Source organism: Myxocyprinus asiaticus, chromosome 30, assembly GCF_019703515.2.
Source record: "Myxocyprinus asiaticus isolate MX2 ecotype Aquarium Trade chromosome 30, UBuf_Myxa_2, whole genome shotgun sequence".
In the NCBI taxonomy this organism is placed as follows: domain Eukaryota; kingdom Metazoa; phylum Chordata; class Actinopteri; order Cypriniformes; family Catostomidae; genus Myxocyprinus; species Myxocyprinus asiaticus.
Genome location: NC_059373.1, coordinates 13,615,378 through 13,630,237, shown reverse-complemented (window position 1 = coordinate 13,630,237; position 14,860 = coordinate 13,615,378). Strand labels below are relative to the sequence as shown.

The window sequence follows — 14,860 nt, the reverse complement described above, 5'->3', positions numbered from 1 at the left end:
TGTGAAAAGAAAAATGCAAAGGGAATAATGTGTGTGTGTGTGTGTGTGTGTGTGTGTCTGTGTGTGTGTGTGTGTGTGTGTGTGTGTGTGTGTGTGTTTGCTCATACAAGAGACATTTTGACTCAAGATGTTGTCTAACATTGTTTTTTTCCACTGGGATCCAAACAAATTGGCCATGACACACACATCTGTGCAGAGATGAAAGAGAGCAAGCAATGAATGCTATAGATAGTGGAAAGGTAGTATCCTTGTTCACTATGATTCACTATGTGTGTGAGTGTGGCCTGCTGACCCATTTATCATTACAAGGATTTGACTGCAAAGTTAGCCTCTCATACAGCTTACATCTGCATCACTGGACAGATGGCCCTGTCAAGGACGTGTTTATGTGTTCCTGTATTTGTGCCTGTCCCAGTAAGAATAAAACACCTGAGCTGTGATCAGGATGAAGTGCACAGCTTCTAAAAATGTTCTATAGGCCAAAAAGATTGGTTATTTTCAAAATTAAAAGGATAGTTCACATAAAAATTTAAATTCTCTCATCATTTACTCACCCCCATGCCATCCCAGATGTGTATGTTTTTATTTCTTCTGCAGGACACAAATGAAGATTTTTAGAAGAATGTCTCAGCACTGTATGTCCTTGCAATGCAACTAAATGGTGATCACATCTTTGTATCTCCAAAAATCACATAAAGTAAACATAGAAGTAATCCATAAGACTCCAGTGGTTAAATCCATGTCTTCAGAAGCAATATAATAGGTGTGGGTGAGAAGCAGATCAAAAAAGTCCTTTTTTTACTCAAAATCTCCACTTTCACTTTTACATCTGAAAGTCACATGTGGTGCCTGTTTAGTTTCACTTTCACATCTGAAAGTTAAAGTTAAAGTGGAGATTTAGAGTAAAAAAGGACTTAAATATTGTTCTGTTTCTCACCCATACCTATTACATTGCTTCTGAAGATATGAATTTAACCTCTGGAGTGATTTGGATTACTTTTATGTTTCCTTTATGTGATTTTTGGAGCTACAAAGGTCTGATCACCATTTACTTGCATATTCTTCTACAACTCTTTGTTTGTGTTCTGCTAAAGAAAGTCATACACATCTGGGATGGCATGAGGGTGAGTAAATAATTGAATAAATGAATGAATGGATGGATGGATGAATGAATGAATGAATGACTTAATTTTCATTTTTGGGTGAACTATTACTTTAAAGATACTGAAAACCCCAGGCATTTTAAAGTAATTGCTTGGGATATTAGATCTGCTGAATCTGTGACTGTTTTTAAGTCTCATTTAAAAACTCATTTGTATAGACTTGCTTTTATTACTATATGACTGTGTGTGTTTTATGGTGTGTGTTTGCTTTTATTACAATGTGAATATGTTGTGTTTTACTGTGTGTTTTTGATTTTATGTTTTGTAAAGCACTTTGTGCTTAATCGCTAAAAGGTGCTATATAAATATAATTATTATAATTCATTAATTAATGAGGAACATTCACATTCAAAATTATATTGCCTCTGTTTAGCAAATGCTAAATGTTAAACTTGATTTGTAAATGGTTTTCAGGATGTTGCTGTGCAGTTGCAAGGGTGATCCTTGTTATTGTTACAGCCATTGCTATGTGGTTGCTTTGTGGTTGCTTGATGGTTGCTAGAGTGTTCTGAGTGCTGGCTTACTGTCCCAGTTTAACAGATCCGACCCCCAAGTCTCTTATTTTCATCCCTAAAGATAGCTTGGGTCCTTCAATGCAAGGCAATGAGATTTTTTCCCCGCCCATTTTATCAACCATCAGGCGGAAATCAGATTGCGCGAAAAGTCACATTACACCTCTCTTCAACAAGCCGGATGATTTGACGTCTCATTCTGTAGCCCAACCGTTCGTTGTGGGAAAAGCCATGTGCCAAAGTTTAAAACTAGGGTATTAATATGAGGTACTTAGACTTTAAGTATAAGGAATAGTAAAAGTATGCCTAGGCAAGCATCACTAATTAATTGTGTTCATCAGACTATAGGCATGTTGTGTGATGTTGGTTATCCACCAACCATAAATACTGTTTACACATACAGTTACACACAATAGGCTAAATTTACCAAGAGGCTTCTGAGAGCATACAGTTTGTTAAAGGTTGATCAATACTGTATGTAGGCCATACTTATTCTCTAGCCTAAAAGTGAGATCAACTGGAAACTCGGTTGTATGGCCTACTACTTCTATTTGATGTAAGCTATTGGGCTGAGCTGCATACACACACTTACACACATTTGTTTTTCTATTATGGTTGGGTACTTTCAATTGACATCTATTGTTGATATTCTGAGGTATTGACAATTTCTAACCCCTAACACTATCACTAAACCTCCCATAAACTGCTTTGCATGTTTAGATTTTCATTAAGACTATACTAGCATCTTTATTAGGCCATTTTCCTTGTGGCGATCATTGGTTGGTCCCTAATGTAGGCAATATCAAGTTTTACGATCGTAGTGGGGACTTTGACTTACATAGACATCCCCTCTGGAGCACCTAAAATCCAAAAAAAAACAGTATTTTTTATGTTCATCTAATAGGCCATAGATGCTCTACAGATGGAAACCTGGATCTTCTAATAGCACTGACCCCATTAATGTGGACAGACCAGAGCAAACCTCTGTCACCCTCTTTTTTCTCTCTCTCTCTGCGATCGACACATTAGCCCTGCGGCATGTAGTGCCAGTCTTGAATGTCCAGTGCCTGATTGAAAGCAGATTATACTGAGCCAAATTGTGTTTTTACATGTCGGTTGGATAATATAAACAGTAATTATTTTTTTTTATAATATTGTTGTATATTATATTATAGTATATATATATACTACTTATATTAATTAATATTTTAAATATATAATTATGTAGTTTTATATTACATTACATATATACTGTATATGTAATATACTATACTTTTTACTTTGTTATTGGTCCTGGGGTATGACCAATGAAAAGTGCAAGTCCATATATGAGGACATCAAAACTTTTATAATAATTATTCAAGGATTAAAAATATGTTTGAAATTGTTATAGATGAAGTATAGCATGACTCTACCCACTTGCACTGTGATACAAAAGAACACATGAACTATGTCAATCAGTATTACGCTTTCCTTCTCTATAAATCCTTATTTGTGTCAAACTGGAAGATAATAGTTCTGAAATGGTGGCCTGAGATGAATTATCAAACCATGGGCTTTATCAGGAATGTATTGGTGACCTATGACCATATGAAAAACTTGGTGAATTGCTCTGTTCTATTCCACTCTTCTCTAGATCTGCATTATACTGTACATACTGGGCCAAGCATGTTTAAGTAACAGCCAATAATCTTTGATGCTTCTAGCAGATAAGGTAAAATGATTAAGTACACTGTTGGCTCACTAAGGCATAGTTATGTCACTAAATATTCCACCACTCTATAGCAACATCCTGAGAAGCTGGTCTTTATGCAACCAGCAGCAACTCTTGGAAAACGTTTGGACAACTTAACCAACATCAATGGCGTGGCCTGCATGACCTATTAATTTACCCTATACAATGTATATAAAGAGTGGTTGTAGATTTAGATTATTGTCTTGTATAAGTCAGTATTTAGTGGAAGGCCTAAAAGCTTTCCTATAAACCATATGGCAATTGACCTACAGTGTAAAAATGCTTGTGTGACCCGGTTAGCCCATTCCACATGTTTGCATGAGATTGGCCCAGTTTCAAGATCATTGAGGGTATGGAGTTTACTACTGTTCTCAAGAAGAGCCTTCAACTAAGGCTCAATCTGTCTTCAATCCCCTAATATTTGATTTTGGGACATTTTAGAGACTAGCACTAAGCTTCTCTTGAAAATGTAAAAACAAACATAATCCCACACCATGAACAGATGCACAGTGGACATATATGAACATGGCCAAAGGATTGAATTTCATCTTCAGACTCTTCTTGATGCTGCATGGCAGAAAATCATTCTCAAATTCAGAGATTTTTTTAAAGATAAGAATCTGTTGTAGCATTTCATGTTTTACTCAGTGTTATATAGTACATGTATGGGCCAGTGACCAGTCTTGTTTTGCCCTACTGAAAAGACAAACCTACACCAGCATGAATTTTCTTGCTGGTCCAGGTTGGTTTATGCTGGTTTGGTGCTGGTCTAGCCAAGCCCATGCTGTTTTTTCAGCAGGGTCTCCAAGCAACACTCAAACTTTGATTCTCAAATGGGACTGGCCTACATGTTACAAACAAAAAGGCCTCATCCAAACCACATTATGACCCCCTTCATTCAGTTATTTGTACATGTGTGCATCTTACCGACAGAAAGCACCAATACTGTCAACCACATAACACTGTCCTCCATTGAAGCAGTAACTGGTGTAGATTTCACATGGCGAGACACATGTGCCATTGCTACGCACAAATCCAAGAAGACAACCTGAGTTGTCTGCCAGATCCTTTGCTCCTGCAGGGTCATAACCTCCTGACGCACCGTCATCAGAGGCAAAAGTTTTAGTGTTAGAGGGCACTGTGCCAGCAACAAGACGAACATTTTCATCTTGCATGTCAGGGGATGTTGGTTCACTCTCGTCTGGGTAAACTTCGGTAGGGGAATAGTCAGGTGACAAATAATCATAAAAGTTAGAAAGTGTCCATGATGTTGGATCTCCTCCCTGGAGCTTCTGAGCCCGAGCAGGAGTATCAGGGACGATATAATGGGGAGGAGGATTGTAAAACTTCACTGTGATAATATCTTCCGATTGGGAATGGGTGGACTCATAACGAAGAGGATGTGTAACTGGATGCGTTTTGTCAAGATTTAACAATGTCCCGTCTGCTTGTAGTCTCTCGCTCTTCCAACGTGGGGCGCTGTCCCCAATGACCTCCTCATTGAAGTCTAGCTGGGGCAGGCCATGTGCCCAGGTTTCAGCCAGAGTTGGCAGTCTGGCAGCCATGCCACCTAGTGTCAGATCTATCGGGTGTTCTCGCTCAGCAGAAACAGCACTGATGTCAGTGGTAGCACTGGCTGAGGTCCCACTTTCTTCAACACTACCAGACTCCTCCCCGGCTTGCAGTTTCTGAGAGTGAACTTGAGCTAGGGCAATGGGTGTGGCCACACCAGGAAGTGCAGACTTAAGCCCCACCCCTATTAAGTTAGAGGAGTTAGTGAGGGTAGAATTTGAGATGAATGAACTGCCTGAAAAATAAAAAACAAAAGATAAGTCATAACCTTAGTTGGCGGGCAATTAAGAGAAATAAGCACATATTTCTCTTTCAAAGCAACATAAGGTTAGGAAGTTCTTCTTCATTCAGAGCTAGAAAGGTCGAAACAGTCGAGCAACAGTATACTGTTTACGCACATTCAGACACCGCCCATACTGCCGGGGCTGGCGTTTAGAGGAGCATTTAAATGAGATGAATGTCCTGCTTACAAAAATTGAGAGATCACTGCAAATTTTCCACAAACTTGCCGCAAATCGGCACAGATAATTTTCCACATGCAAATGAGCTTTGCGTACTACCAGTGAAGAGCTGCAAACTTCTGGCAAACATTTGTGGCGAATCAAAAGCTCATTTGCATGTGAATATACCGTGCGGCAATTTAGCAGCAAGTTTGCAGCTAGTTTAGATTTTTTGTAAGGGAGACTACATGTAAAACTAATGTGATGTGTTTATATGATGTTTAATGTGACGTGTTACCCCATTGGTGTTGTATTTTATGATGAAAAATCCATGTAAGATCATGAAAAGTTTTTTTTATAGTTGTTTAGACATCACACAGCAAAGATGGGTTTATACAATGCTGACTTTTTCTACATTTAAATTTCCCTGAAAGTTTGCACTGGCAATCTGTTTCAAAACACCATAACATACTTCCTTTTTGGCCAGATTTAGTTCAAATTGATGTCACACAAGTTCTTTCTCTAAATTTTCAGGAAGTATATTGGTACCTTTACAGTACTTCTGTGCCTGTCACCCTGTAGTGAGTTGAAGTTAAAGGTGCTGTAAGCAATTTTATCTATTCTGGAACTTCCACCTGACTAAGCTGTTGATTTGCTATGACCCCTGCACTCCAAAGACACATCCGCACACACAGACACACATGGAGAACGTTGTATTAGAACAGATGGAGGGCGATGGGCCACGAGCGATTCGCCATCAGAACCTGAGTGTTTCGCAGGAGCAAGACATAGGTAATCTATACATGGGGTAGGATTTACATTTTTATCCTATTAACTAACTAACAAAACAACAACAACAACAAAAAAACGGAAATATTGAAAGTTGAAATTATTTTACTATGTGAGAAGAAAGAGACCGTAAAGTTATAGGAGAGACATGAACTTAAGCGCAGCTATACTGAAATCAGTTGCCTGGGACAATGGTCAGTTGTACAGAAAGTGGTCATTATACGAAATATTTGGCCTCAGAATGCCGAATGTCTAATCAGAATCAATGTTTCAGAACTGGCAGCTAGCTGCTGCCTAATGATGAGAATTCATAGTCCCCATTTCTCTCCATACTGCTACCTGTTTTCTTATATGTAACCATACAGCCATTTATTACATACTATGTTCAGATTCACATAATGAAGGTGAAATCTAATCTCTAAGCGTGTGCAATTGAGAGGGTTTTGTGAGATAAATCCAGGCAGTATAAGAGTACCTCCACAAGCAATCAGTTATCTTATTAACATACTGCAACTCAGCAACTCTACAGTCATACAAAAAGAGAACAAAAGACACAGAATATACTCTGTATCATATACTCGCACAAATCTGCTTAATTATACCCTACTGTGTATGAGCCAAGGCCCCAGATTTCTTTCCAAAGCTGCTTGTGGTAGCTGGATTAGGAGCTTTGATTTACTAATGTACCCCCCGAGCCTGGGCCAGAATTGGGATTGAGTTTAGGATTAAGGCTTGTAGGCTGAGACTTGCATTTGTCAATCTAGAGAGACAGAGAGATGGGTAAGGAAAGCTCAGACACACATAATGGTGAATTCCTCTTTCGCACTGCAAAATCTCACTGGCCTAATTGATAGTCCTATAGAGGTTTGGCAGGAGGAGTAAACAGTCTAATATAGTCTCCCTTAAACATATACACTAGAATATGTGGACAAACATGGAAATACCCTCAATTTTTTCTCATTTCATTCTTTGATGGGCTCACTAGAATTATTTGACAGTATTGTATGAAATAATCTCAAATTGCCCTAAATAGGGATGGTCAAAAAACAAATTATTTACAGATATACCAGATTTGATTCATCACCATTAAGACTGGTTGTTGGATATTGATGCACATAGAATCAGTAGGAGACGATGAACATTTTTAGACAATGAAAAACAAATTTAACTGAATATTTGGTGTACAAAATACAAAAACAAGCACACAGATGTCACATATCTTGTTTAAAATTTTTGTCATCAAAGCAAGGGAAAGTGAGAGTGACAAAGAGGAAAATAATAATTATAGGCTACTTTCATTAGATTTTTACACAACTTTAATCAGTCTTTTTAGCCATCTTTAACTCTCAATATTTGATTGACAGTGTGAAATCCAGTTACTATGGGGCATTCTTGGTTTAATTCCTCTTCTTTGTAAATAAAATGTGAGTCACACATCTACCCCTAACAGACACTCACAAACACACTTGCCAAGAAGCAATGTAAAGGGGCTGCCATTTTGGAACATCTCAAAAGCTATGTAGAACAGAGACCCCTCTGTTCTACCCTCTCAAATCATTTCCTCTCTTTCTCCCATTCATTCATTCATAAATTCCCCCATGAGAGGGTAACGGAGATTGTTGCGTATGCATGAACCTTTTATCACGTACCCACACATGATTTTCAAAGTATAGGTTCTTACCAGCGTGGAGTTTAATAGGAATGCAATAAAATTGTCCATCTAAAGGCGAAATACTTTTTTTATAGCAAAATGTTTTTGAACCAATGGACTGACAAGGGTAAAACTGAACAAAACACTGCCCCCTCTTAAAGCAAGAGACCAGGAGAGAGGGTACAAGGGGAAAACAGTAGTTTTCATTTGCATAACTCTTTAGAAAGGGGTCAACTGACAGAAAAGTGAGGTGAGGGGAAAGGAAGACACTGAAAGAAAAATAGCACACACACACACACAAAACACACATTTATACTGTCCGCAAATGGAGCAAAGATGAGGAAAAAGTGAAAGTGTGTTTCTCTTTCCGCCTATTTAAAGAGCAGCAAAGCCTTTGAGAGGAATTTCTGTTCCCTGTTTAGTAAACATGTCAAGACAGCAAGAGAGAGAGGACAGTGAGGAAAAAAAGGGGGTATGAAGAGTAAGAATGTAAAAAGAAATATGGGCAAGAGCTGCTTTCCAACTATTTTCTCATGAGCTCACCAGTACGACATTTAAATCTGAACATGTGAAAGTATGTTGTTGTCTTTGTTCTCTTAACATGCTCATAGCCTCTATTTACAACCAATATCATGTGAAATAAATCAATGAAAACTAATAAAATAAATTTTTCTGAAGAAAATATGAGTGGTGTTTGCTCATCAAAAAGTCACCGCTACAATATGAAAATCCTCTGTATGAGGGTGAGTAAATAATGAGAGAATTTTCATTTTTGGGTAACCTATCCCTTTAACTCACTTCAGCTTATTTTAAAATCAGATGACTTAGAATGACACTACTAAAACTCTGCTGAATAAAGTCCAATCTCTTTGTTTTGTTATAAATAGTACAGTAATGCTGCTTTGCGGGGGAGCTGGCATGGTTGTCCTTGGCATCAGGGATGGCCTTGTAGGTACACAGCAGTGGCAGTGCAAAGCCAAGCAGACATATAGAGATGCAAGACCTGCTTGTTTAACAGTACCAACTCCATTCTGCACCCCATCCATGAAACACGAACTAGTTTCCATTAAACACCTTGATCTGTATTGTACAGTATGATACACTAATACTGTAGATGTACCATTTAATTTTAAATTAATAAAAAATAATTTTAGAAACAATGGTCTAGCCATGAGCTAGGAAAATGTATCAGACGGACTGAATTTTTGTTTGTGTGCATGCATGAGCTAGTAATGAAATTATTAGAGCATAATAAGTAAAAAAGCAGAATGTTTATGCTGTCTTACTGCATTTCAACATAGGCATTTTCCAGTTCACTCTTTCCTTGTGAAAGTCAAATGTTTGTTTTCCATAAATAGTGTGGCTTCAAACTTTAAGGGGGGTTACTGTAGTATTTTGTTACTTATAAAACGTTTAGGTTTGAGGTTCTTCAATAAAAATGCAACATCTTTAAAATATACGAGTTAAGAAGAAAGTCTCTGGAGAGTTTTGCATATATAATTCTGTAGCTTCTGCATGAGAGATGCAATCTCATACATTGGTAATAAGATGTACAGAGAAGGTTAGAGCTTCATTAAAAATGACTAACTTCCCCTATATACTAGTGAAGTAAATATAATTTAGTCAGAGGGATGTATATTTTATAATGTACGGTATATATATATATTTTATCAGATATACACTTTATCCAGGAGTAGGGCCTGAGCCGTTAAAATGGTTTCAATATGTAAAAAACCCCAAAGAATTCTAAGCATCTCACATGGCCATGATTAAGATGCCTTATTAAGGTTCATTTCTTGTTAAATGTTTTTCTCTAATTCTCACTCCAAAAATGTGTTTCTTCAGTTACTGGACTTTTCACCACTCCCTGTGTCTTGTAGCACTTGGAATTACTTTTGTTCAGACACAAACACATGTGAATATTCTGTTTGAGTAATTATACAGAGTAAGGATTTACAATGATATAGAAGTCAGATTGATGCAGACATTTGTCATATGTCTTATAATTCTAGGAAGCTGAAATTTGGCTTAATTAGGTTATAGCAATTTACATGATACGTTTATCATCAGAATTACCAAATTCCGATTAATATTGGAATATGCTGTGCATGTAAATGTGGTCAATGTGTGTGCAAGGTATCAAGTGTTTGAGAAAACAAGAGATTGGTCTCCTTGTGCACAACCCAATGTGCCTACAACTGTTCTATCGTTGAATTTAACAGGTGTAAAATTGTATAGATTCCACTGCAAGGTGTCCTTTGTTTGTCCACACAGACGTTGCAGACCAGCAAGAGTCCAACAGCGTAGGCAGCTCCAGTGTCAGCATCCGGCAGTATAAATACTGTTAGCCCTCACAGGGAGCTCCATACGGACTGACTAGGCAGGCGCTAACACTAGCACGTTGACGCTAATGCTCATTGACAGTCTCTGCTGTTAGGAGACCTCGGTGGCAGATGGCTTTCTTGTGCTGTGCATGAAAAGGATCTTAGCAACTCTAGTGCCCAGAAGGAATGATTTTAAGTTTGTTTTAGACTTTTAAAATAAACATTATGACAGGACATGCCTTAAAACTAAAGGACTGAATTTGTGATTCTGCTTGTCTTTATTTCTCTCTCTTAAAGTTGAGGATGTGAGTGTATAGCTAGGAATGCAGCCAGGTTTTGGCAAAAACAACAAAGAAGAATAACAGCCTTTTGTCACCACATGTCCAATAATGCAATTTCAGCCAGGCACTAGCAATGTGTTTCAATTTATAGAAATGATTATACCTAATTTACCCTATTAAAAACAGAAAAGACAAACAGAAGGCACAATTGCCACCTACTGACAACTAGCACTAGATAACTAGATAACTCTTTCCGAGGACACACTGATTGCCAGTACAAATCAGATGAGAATATTTTAACAAAAGAAACAAACAGATATTTTTTATTCCTTCCACAAATCTTTTCCCTATCTCTCATTTGATTATGCAACTGGTACAATTTTGCTCAGTTGACTGTGTATATTGTAATTTTCTTTAAGGGATTTAGCTGTACAGATGTGGCATTAGTTACAGCATTGTCATAAGAGTGTATATCAGTGATGGATCACGTGACACTGTCCCTGACATCAAAATCACAATTTTAAAGTCAACAAGAAACAGTGTTCATGATATAACCCATTTTACTTCCACAATGTGATGCATTCCCGAATGTAATACAGGATTTTCAACAAGAAAATAAAATGTGGGGTGGAACTCTATTTTATCCATTGGGAACTGATTAAATTGTGAAAAGTTGTCTCTGTATGACAGGTGGCTTAATTAACTTATTGAAATTGGGTTACCATGCTTATGTGAGCTTATTGCAATTGGGTACAGAAATAATTCACCCACAAATGAAAATTCTCTCATCATTTACTCATCTTGTGCCATCCCATGCAGATGTGTATGGCTTTCTTTCTTCTGCAGAACAAAGCAAAGATTTTTAGAAGAATATCTCAGTTCTGTAGGTCCATAAAATGCAAGTGAATGGTGGCCAAAACTTTGAAGCTATAAAAAGCACATAAATGCAGCATAAAAGTAATCCATAAGACTCCAGTGGTTTAATCCATGTCTTCTGAAGCGATCCAATCGGTTTTATGTGAGAACAGATCAAAATATAACTCCTTTTTCACTATAAATCTTGACATCAGCAGTCTCCTTGGCAATCATGATTTCAAACTCGATAACACTTCCATGCACCAACTAGCGTTATGTGTGTGCGTCAAACACTTGGAAGTGTAATCGAGTTTGAAATTATGATCATGCCAAGAGACTGCAATGGCAAGATGTAGAGTGAAAAAAGTGTTACATTTTGGTCTGTTCTCACCCCAAAATCAATTAGATCTCTTATAAAGACATAGATTTAACCGCTGTAGTCGAATGGATTACGTTTATGCTGCCTTTATGTGCTTTTTGTTGCTTCAAAGTTCTGGCCACCATTCACTTGCATTGTGAGGACCTACAGATCTGAGATATTCTTCTAAAAATCTTCGTTTGTGTTCTGCAGAAGAAAGAAAGACACACATCTGGGATGGGATGAGGGTGAGTAAATGAGAGAATTTTCATTTTTGGGTGAATTATTCCTTTAACATGCTTACAATGTGGGGTGGAACTTAATTTTATCCGTTGGGAATTGATTAGATCGTAAATATGGTCTCTATATGACAGGTGGTTGAGGGGAGAGGCTGAAAAGTAAGAGGGCTTGGCAACATCAGCTGAAACAATTGGCCGTTTCAGAGGCTAAGCAAGTTATTACATTTTGATGCAAGATTACCAAGACAAACATTATTTTTTCCCTTTGAAATAATGTGCGCAAGTGAATCGTTATCAGTAAGACCAGGAACGTGTACTTTTATAAAGTCAGTAAATAATGTAAAATTTTATTTCATGCTGCCTTTAAATCCCACCCTCTGCAGTACTGTATATGGCTGATCAATACTGTAAATCGTCATTAACCAGGAAGTGTGTTAATCAATTATTCCAGGCAACATGTCTAGGCATGAAATGTACATGTTCCCACCCCCACAAACGGACCCCAGTCTCTAGCTGTTCATTTCTAACTTGGCAAGAATGGACAAGAATTTCAGTTATACTTTAGTGGGACAAGAGATCTGCATGGCTAAAACAAACTCTGTGAAAGGATCAACAAAGCAGGAGAACCTGATGAAGCTACGAAAGCAAACTAAAAACAAAAGCTCTAGATTTCTGTTAAATGGGTTTATTATAGGCTAATCATACTAAAATTATATGAACTAAAAGGTTACAAAGGTATGTTTTTAAAGGCATGCTGATGTTAATGTCTGAAAGATGCTCGTGACAAATACATAAGCTTTGGAAAGTCGGCTAGGAGGTAACAGGTTCAGTCAAGTTATGAAATGATCATTTCCTGCGTCGTTTATATAGGCAACAGTTTGGCTGAGCTCGCGCCAACGTGACAATTGGCTGCCTGCGTGCAGCAAAGACAACTGACCTTCGCGTTGCTCGATGATTTATCTAGAAAGGAACACATTTTGTGTTTGATTTCATGGATTGATGTGTCAACATGTTTGATGACGTCTACTTGGCACACAGTCTGTTAGCGTGCGTCTTTGATACATTTATCACAGATGACACAAATGCTTTTGGCAATAAGGCGCATGCGCAGTAGTTTGCGCACTTGTTTCAGAAACAACCTAATTTAGTTATGACACATGTTTACAGTTAGCGGCAGGTAACATCGTAATGCGTTTTAAAGGCTGGAAAGCAAGCAGTCTGCCTTCTATCCCTAATTCCAACAGGTCACAGCTGTTATCACTGTTGAATGGCACTCTGCATCCAGAAAGAGGGTTTAATTATAACTCAATTATCTACTTACCATTAGCATACAGAATGACGTGAAAAAGCAGGACGCTGGACAGCACCATTGACTCCCAACCAGCTGAACAAAACGGCGCGCTTCTGGAGTTCATCGTGAAATAAAATATATAATTATTACAGGAAATATTGTATAGTATTTGAGCAATAATCCTGGACATAAAACCTCATTAGATTGATTGTGTTACAAAGCGCGCGGCTTCATGCCAACTTCGGATGTTGTCTTCAATTGTTATTCCTTATTTGGTCGCGATTCAGGCCACCTTATGCGTCCGCTATGAACCCGTCATCTCTTATCCAACTTCAGAGAGATGCAAACAGATACATGGGTCCACCTGGTTTGGGCGCAAAAGCGTAAACTTGTATTGAGAGCCAATATTAGACGTCCACTAAGGGAGCGGATAGTTTCAGTACAAACCGCACGCTGGAAGAGAGCTGTATACACGCTTATATGCGCGTCGAGCCCGCAGACAGTTTTATGTGCCAGTCGAATTCACGGTTGATACGAAGTTAACTGCGCATGCGCATTATTGCCAAAAGCATTTGTGTCATCTGTGATTGAATCGTTGAAAAAGTCGGTCAGCATTGCTTATTGAAGGTTTTCAACCTCTCTCATAGTATACTAGAATGTGGCCGTAAATATTATGAAAAAATGCGAATAAAATAGCCAGTTTCATATTAATTTCCATTTGTTTATGATACATGTTTACACGTTTTGTATCATGTTAATGCGCGCATGCTTTGGAAATGAGGCGTCTGTTCCAGCCCGAGACTAAAGAGGGGTGCAGAGCAGGAGGTTCCCCCAAACAAAGCGCCTGAATTTGGGTCACACAGACACCAAAGGTCGGCTCTAAATACAGCAGACTCCACACATAAGCTTTTGTTTGTTTGTGGGAGGGACAGTCCTTACTAGCTACTGGATGATTAAATCAGAGCAATCGTTGTTGTTCCATAAGATGAGATGCAACACATCTCAGTCAAATTAGTTTAATTCTCGGAAGACTCAAATAGTTAGCATAGTTCACTGAAAAGTTTAATTTTATAATTTACCCTCAGGGGTTGTTTCAAACCTGTATGACTTTCTTCTGTGGAAAAAAAGCAGAGGATATTTTGCACAATATCATGGCTGCTCTTTTCCATATAATGAACGTGCATGGGTACAGAGGTGTCCATCTCCAAAAATAAAAACAGGAAAAGTACAATACAATTTTTGCATAAGATTTTGAACTTTGTACACTTCTGAAGCCATATACAATTGTGCTCAAAAGTTTGCATACTCTTGGAGAATTGATAATATATGTACCATTTTTAAAGAAAACATGAGTGAGCAGGCAAAACACATTTCTTTTATTTCTTATGGGATTCATATTCAACTGTAGGTTATAACAGAATGGCACAATCATAAAACAAAACATGGCAACAAAGAAAAAAATGAAATGACCCCTGTTCAAAAGTCTGCATACCCTTAGTTCTTAATACTGTGTATTGCCCCCTTTAGCATCAATGACAGTGTGCAGCCTTTTGTAATAGTTGTCTATGAGGCCCCAAATTCTTGCAGGTGGTATAGCTGCCCATTCGTCTTGGCAAAATGCCTCCAGGTCATGCAAAGTCTTTGGTCATC

At 38.0% G+C, this 14,860-nt stretch overlaps 1 protein-coding gene across 1 annotated transcript in view; it reads right to left on the bottom strand.

Annotated features, from left to right (window-relative positions):
- Positions 1 to 13,738, bottom strand: part of LOC127421589 (chondroitin sulfate proteoglycan 5-like) — a 43,042-nt gene extending 29,304 nt beyond the window's left edge. Inside the window, exons 1-2 of the mRNA XM_051664726.1 lie at positions 13,241 to 13,738; positions 4,338 to 5,217 (exon numbers count right to left, since the gene is read on the bottom strand). Coding sequence (XP_051520686.1) covers positions 4,338 to 5,217; positions 13,241 to 13,400 — 1,040 coding nt within the window. The 5' untranslated portion in view covers positions 13,401 to 13,738. The remainder of the gene's footprint in view (positions 1 to 4,337; positions 5,218 to 13,240) is intronic.
- Positions 13,739 to 14,860: the final 1,122 nt, after the last annotated feature.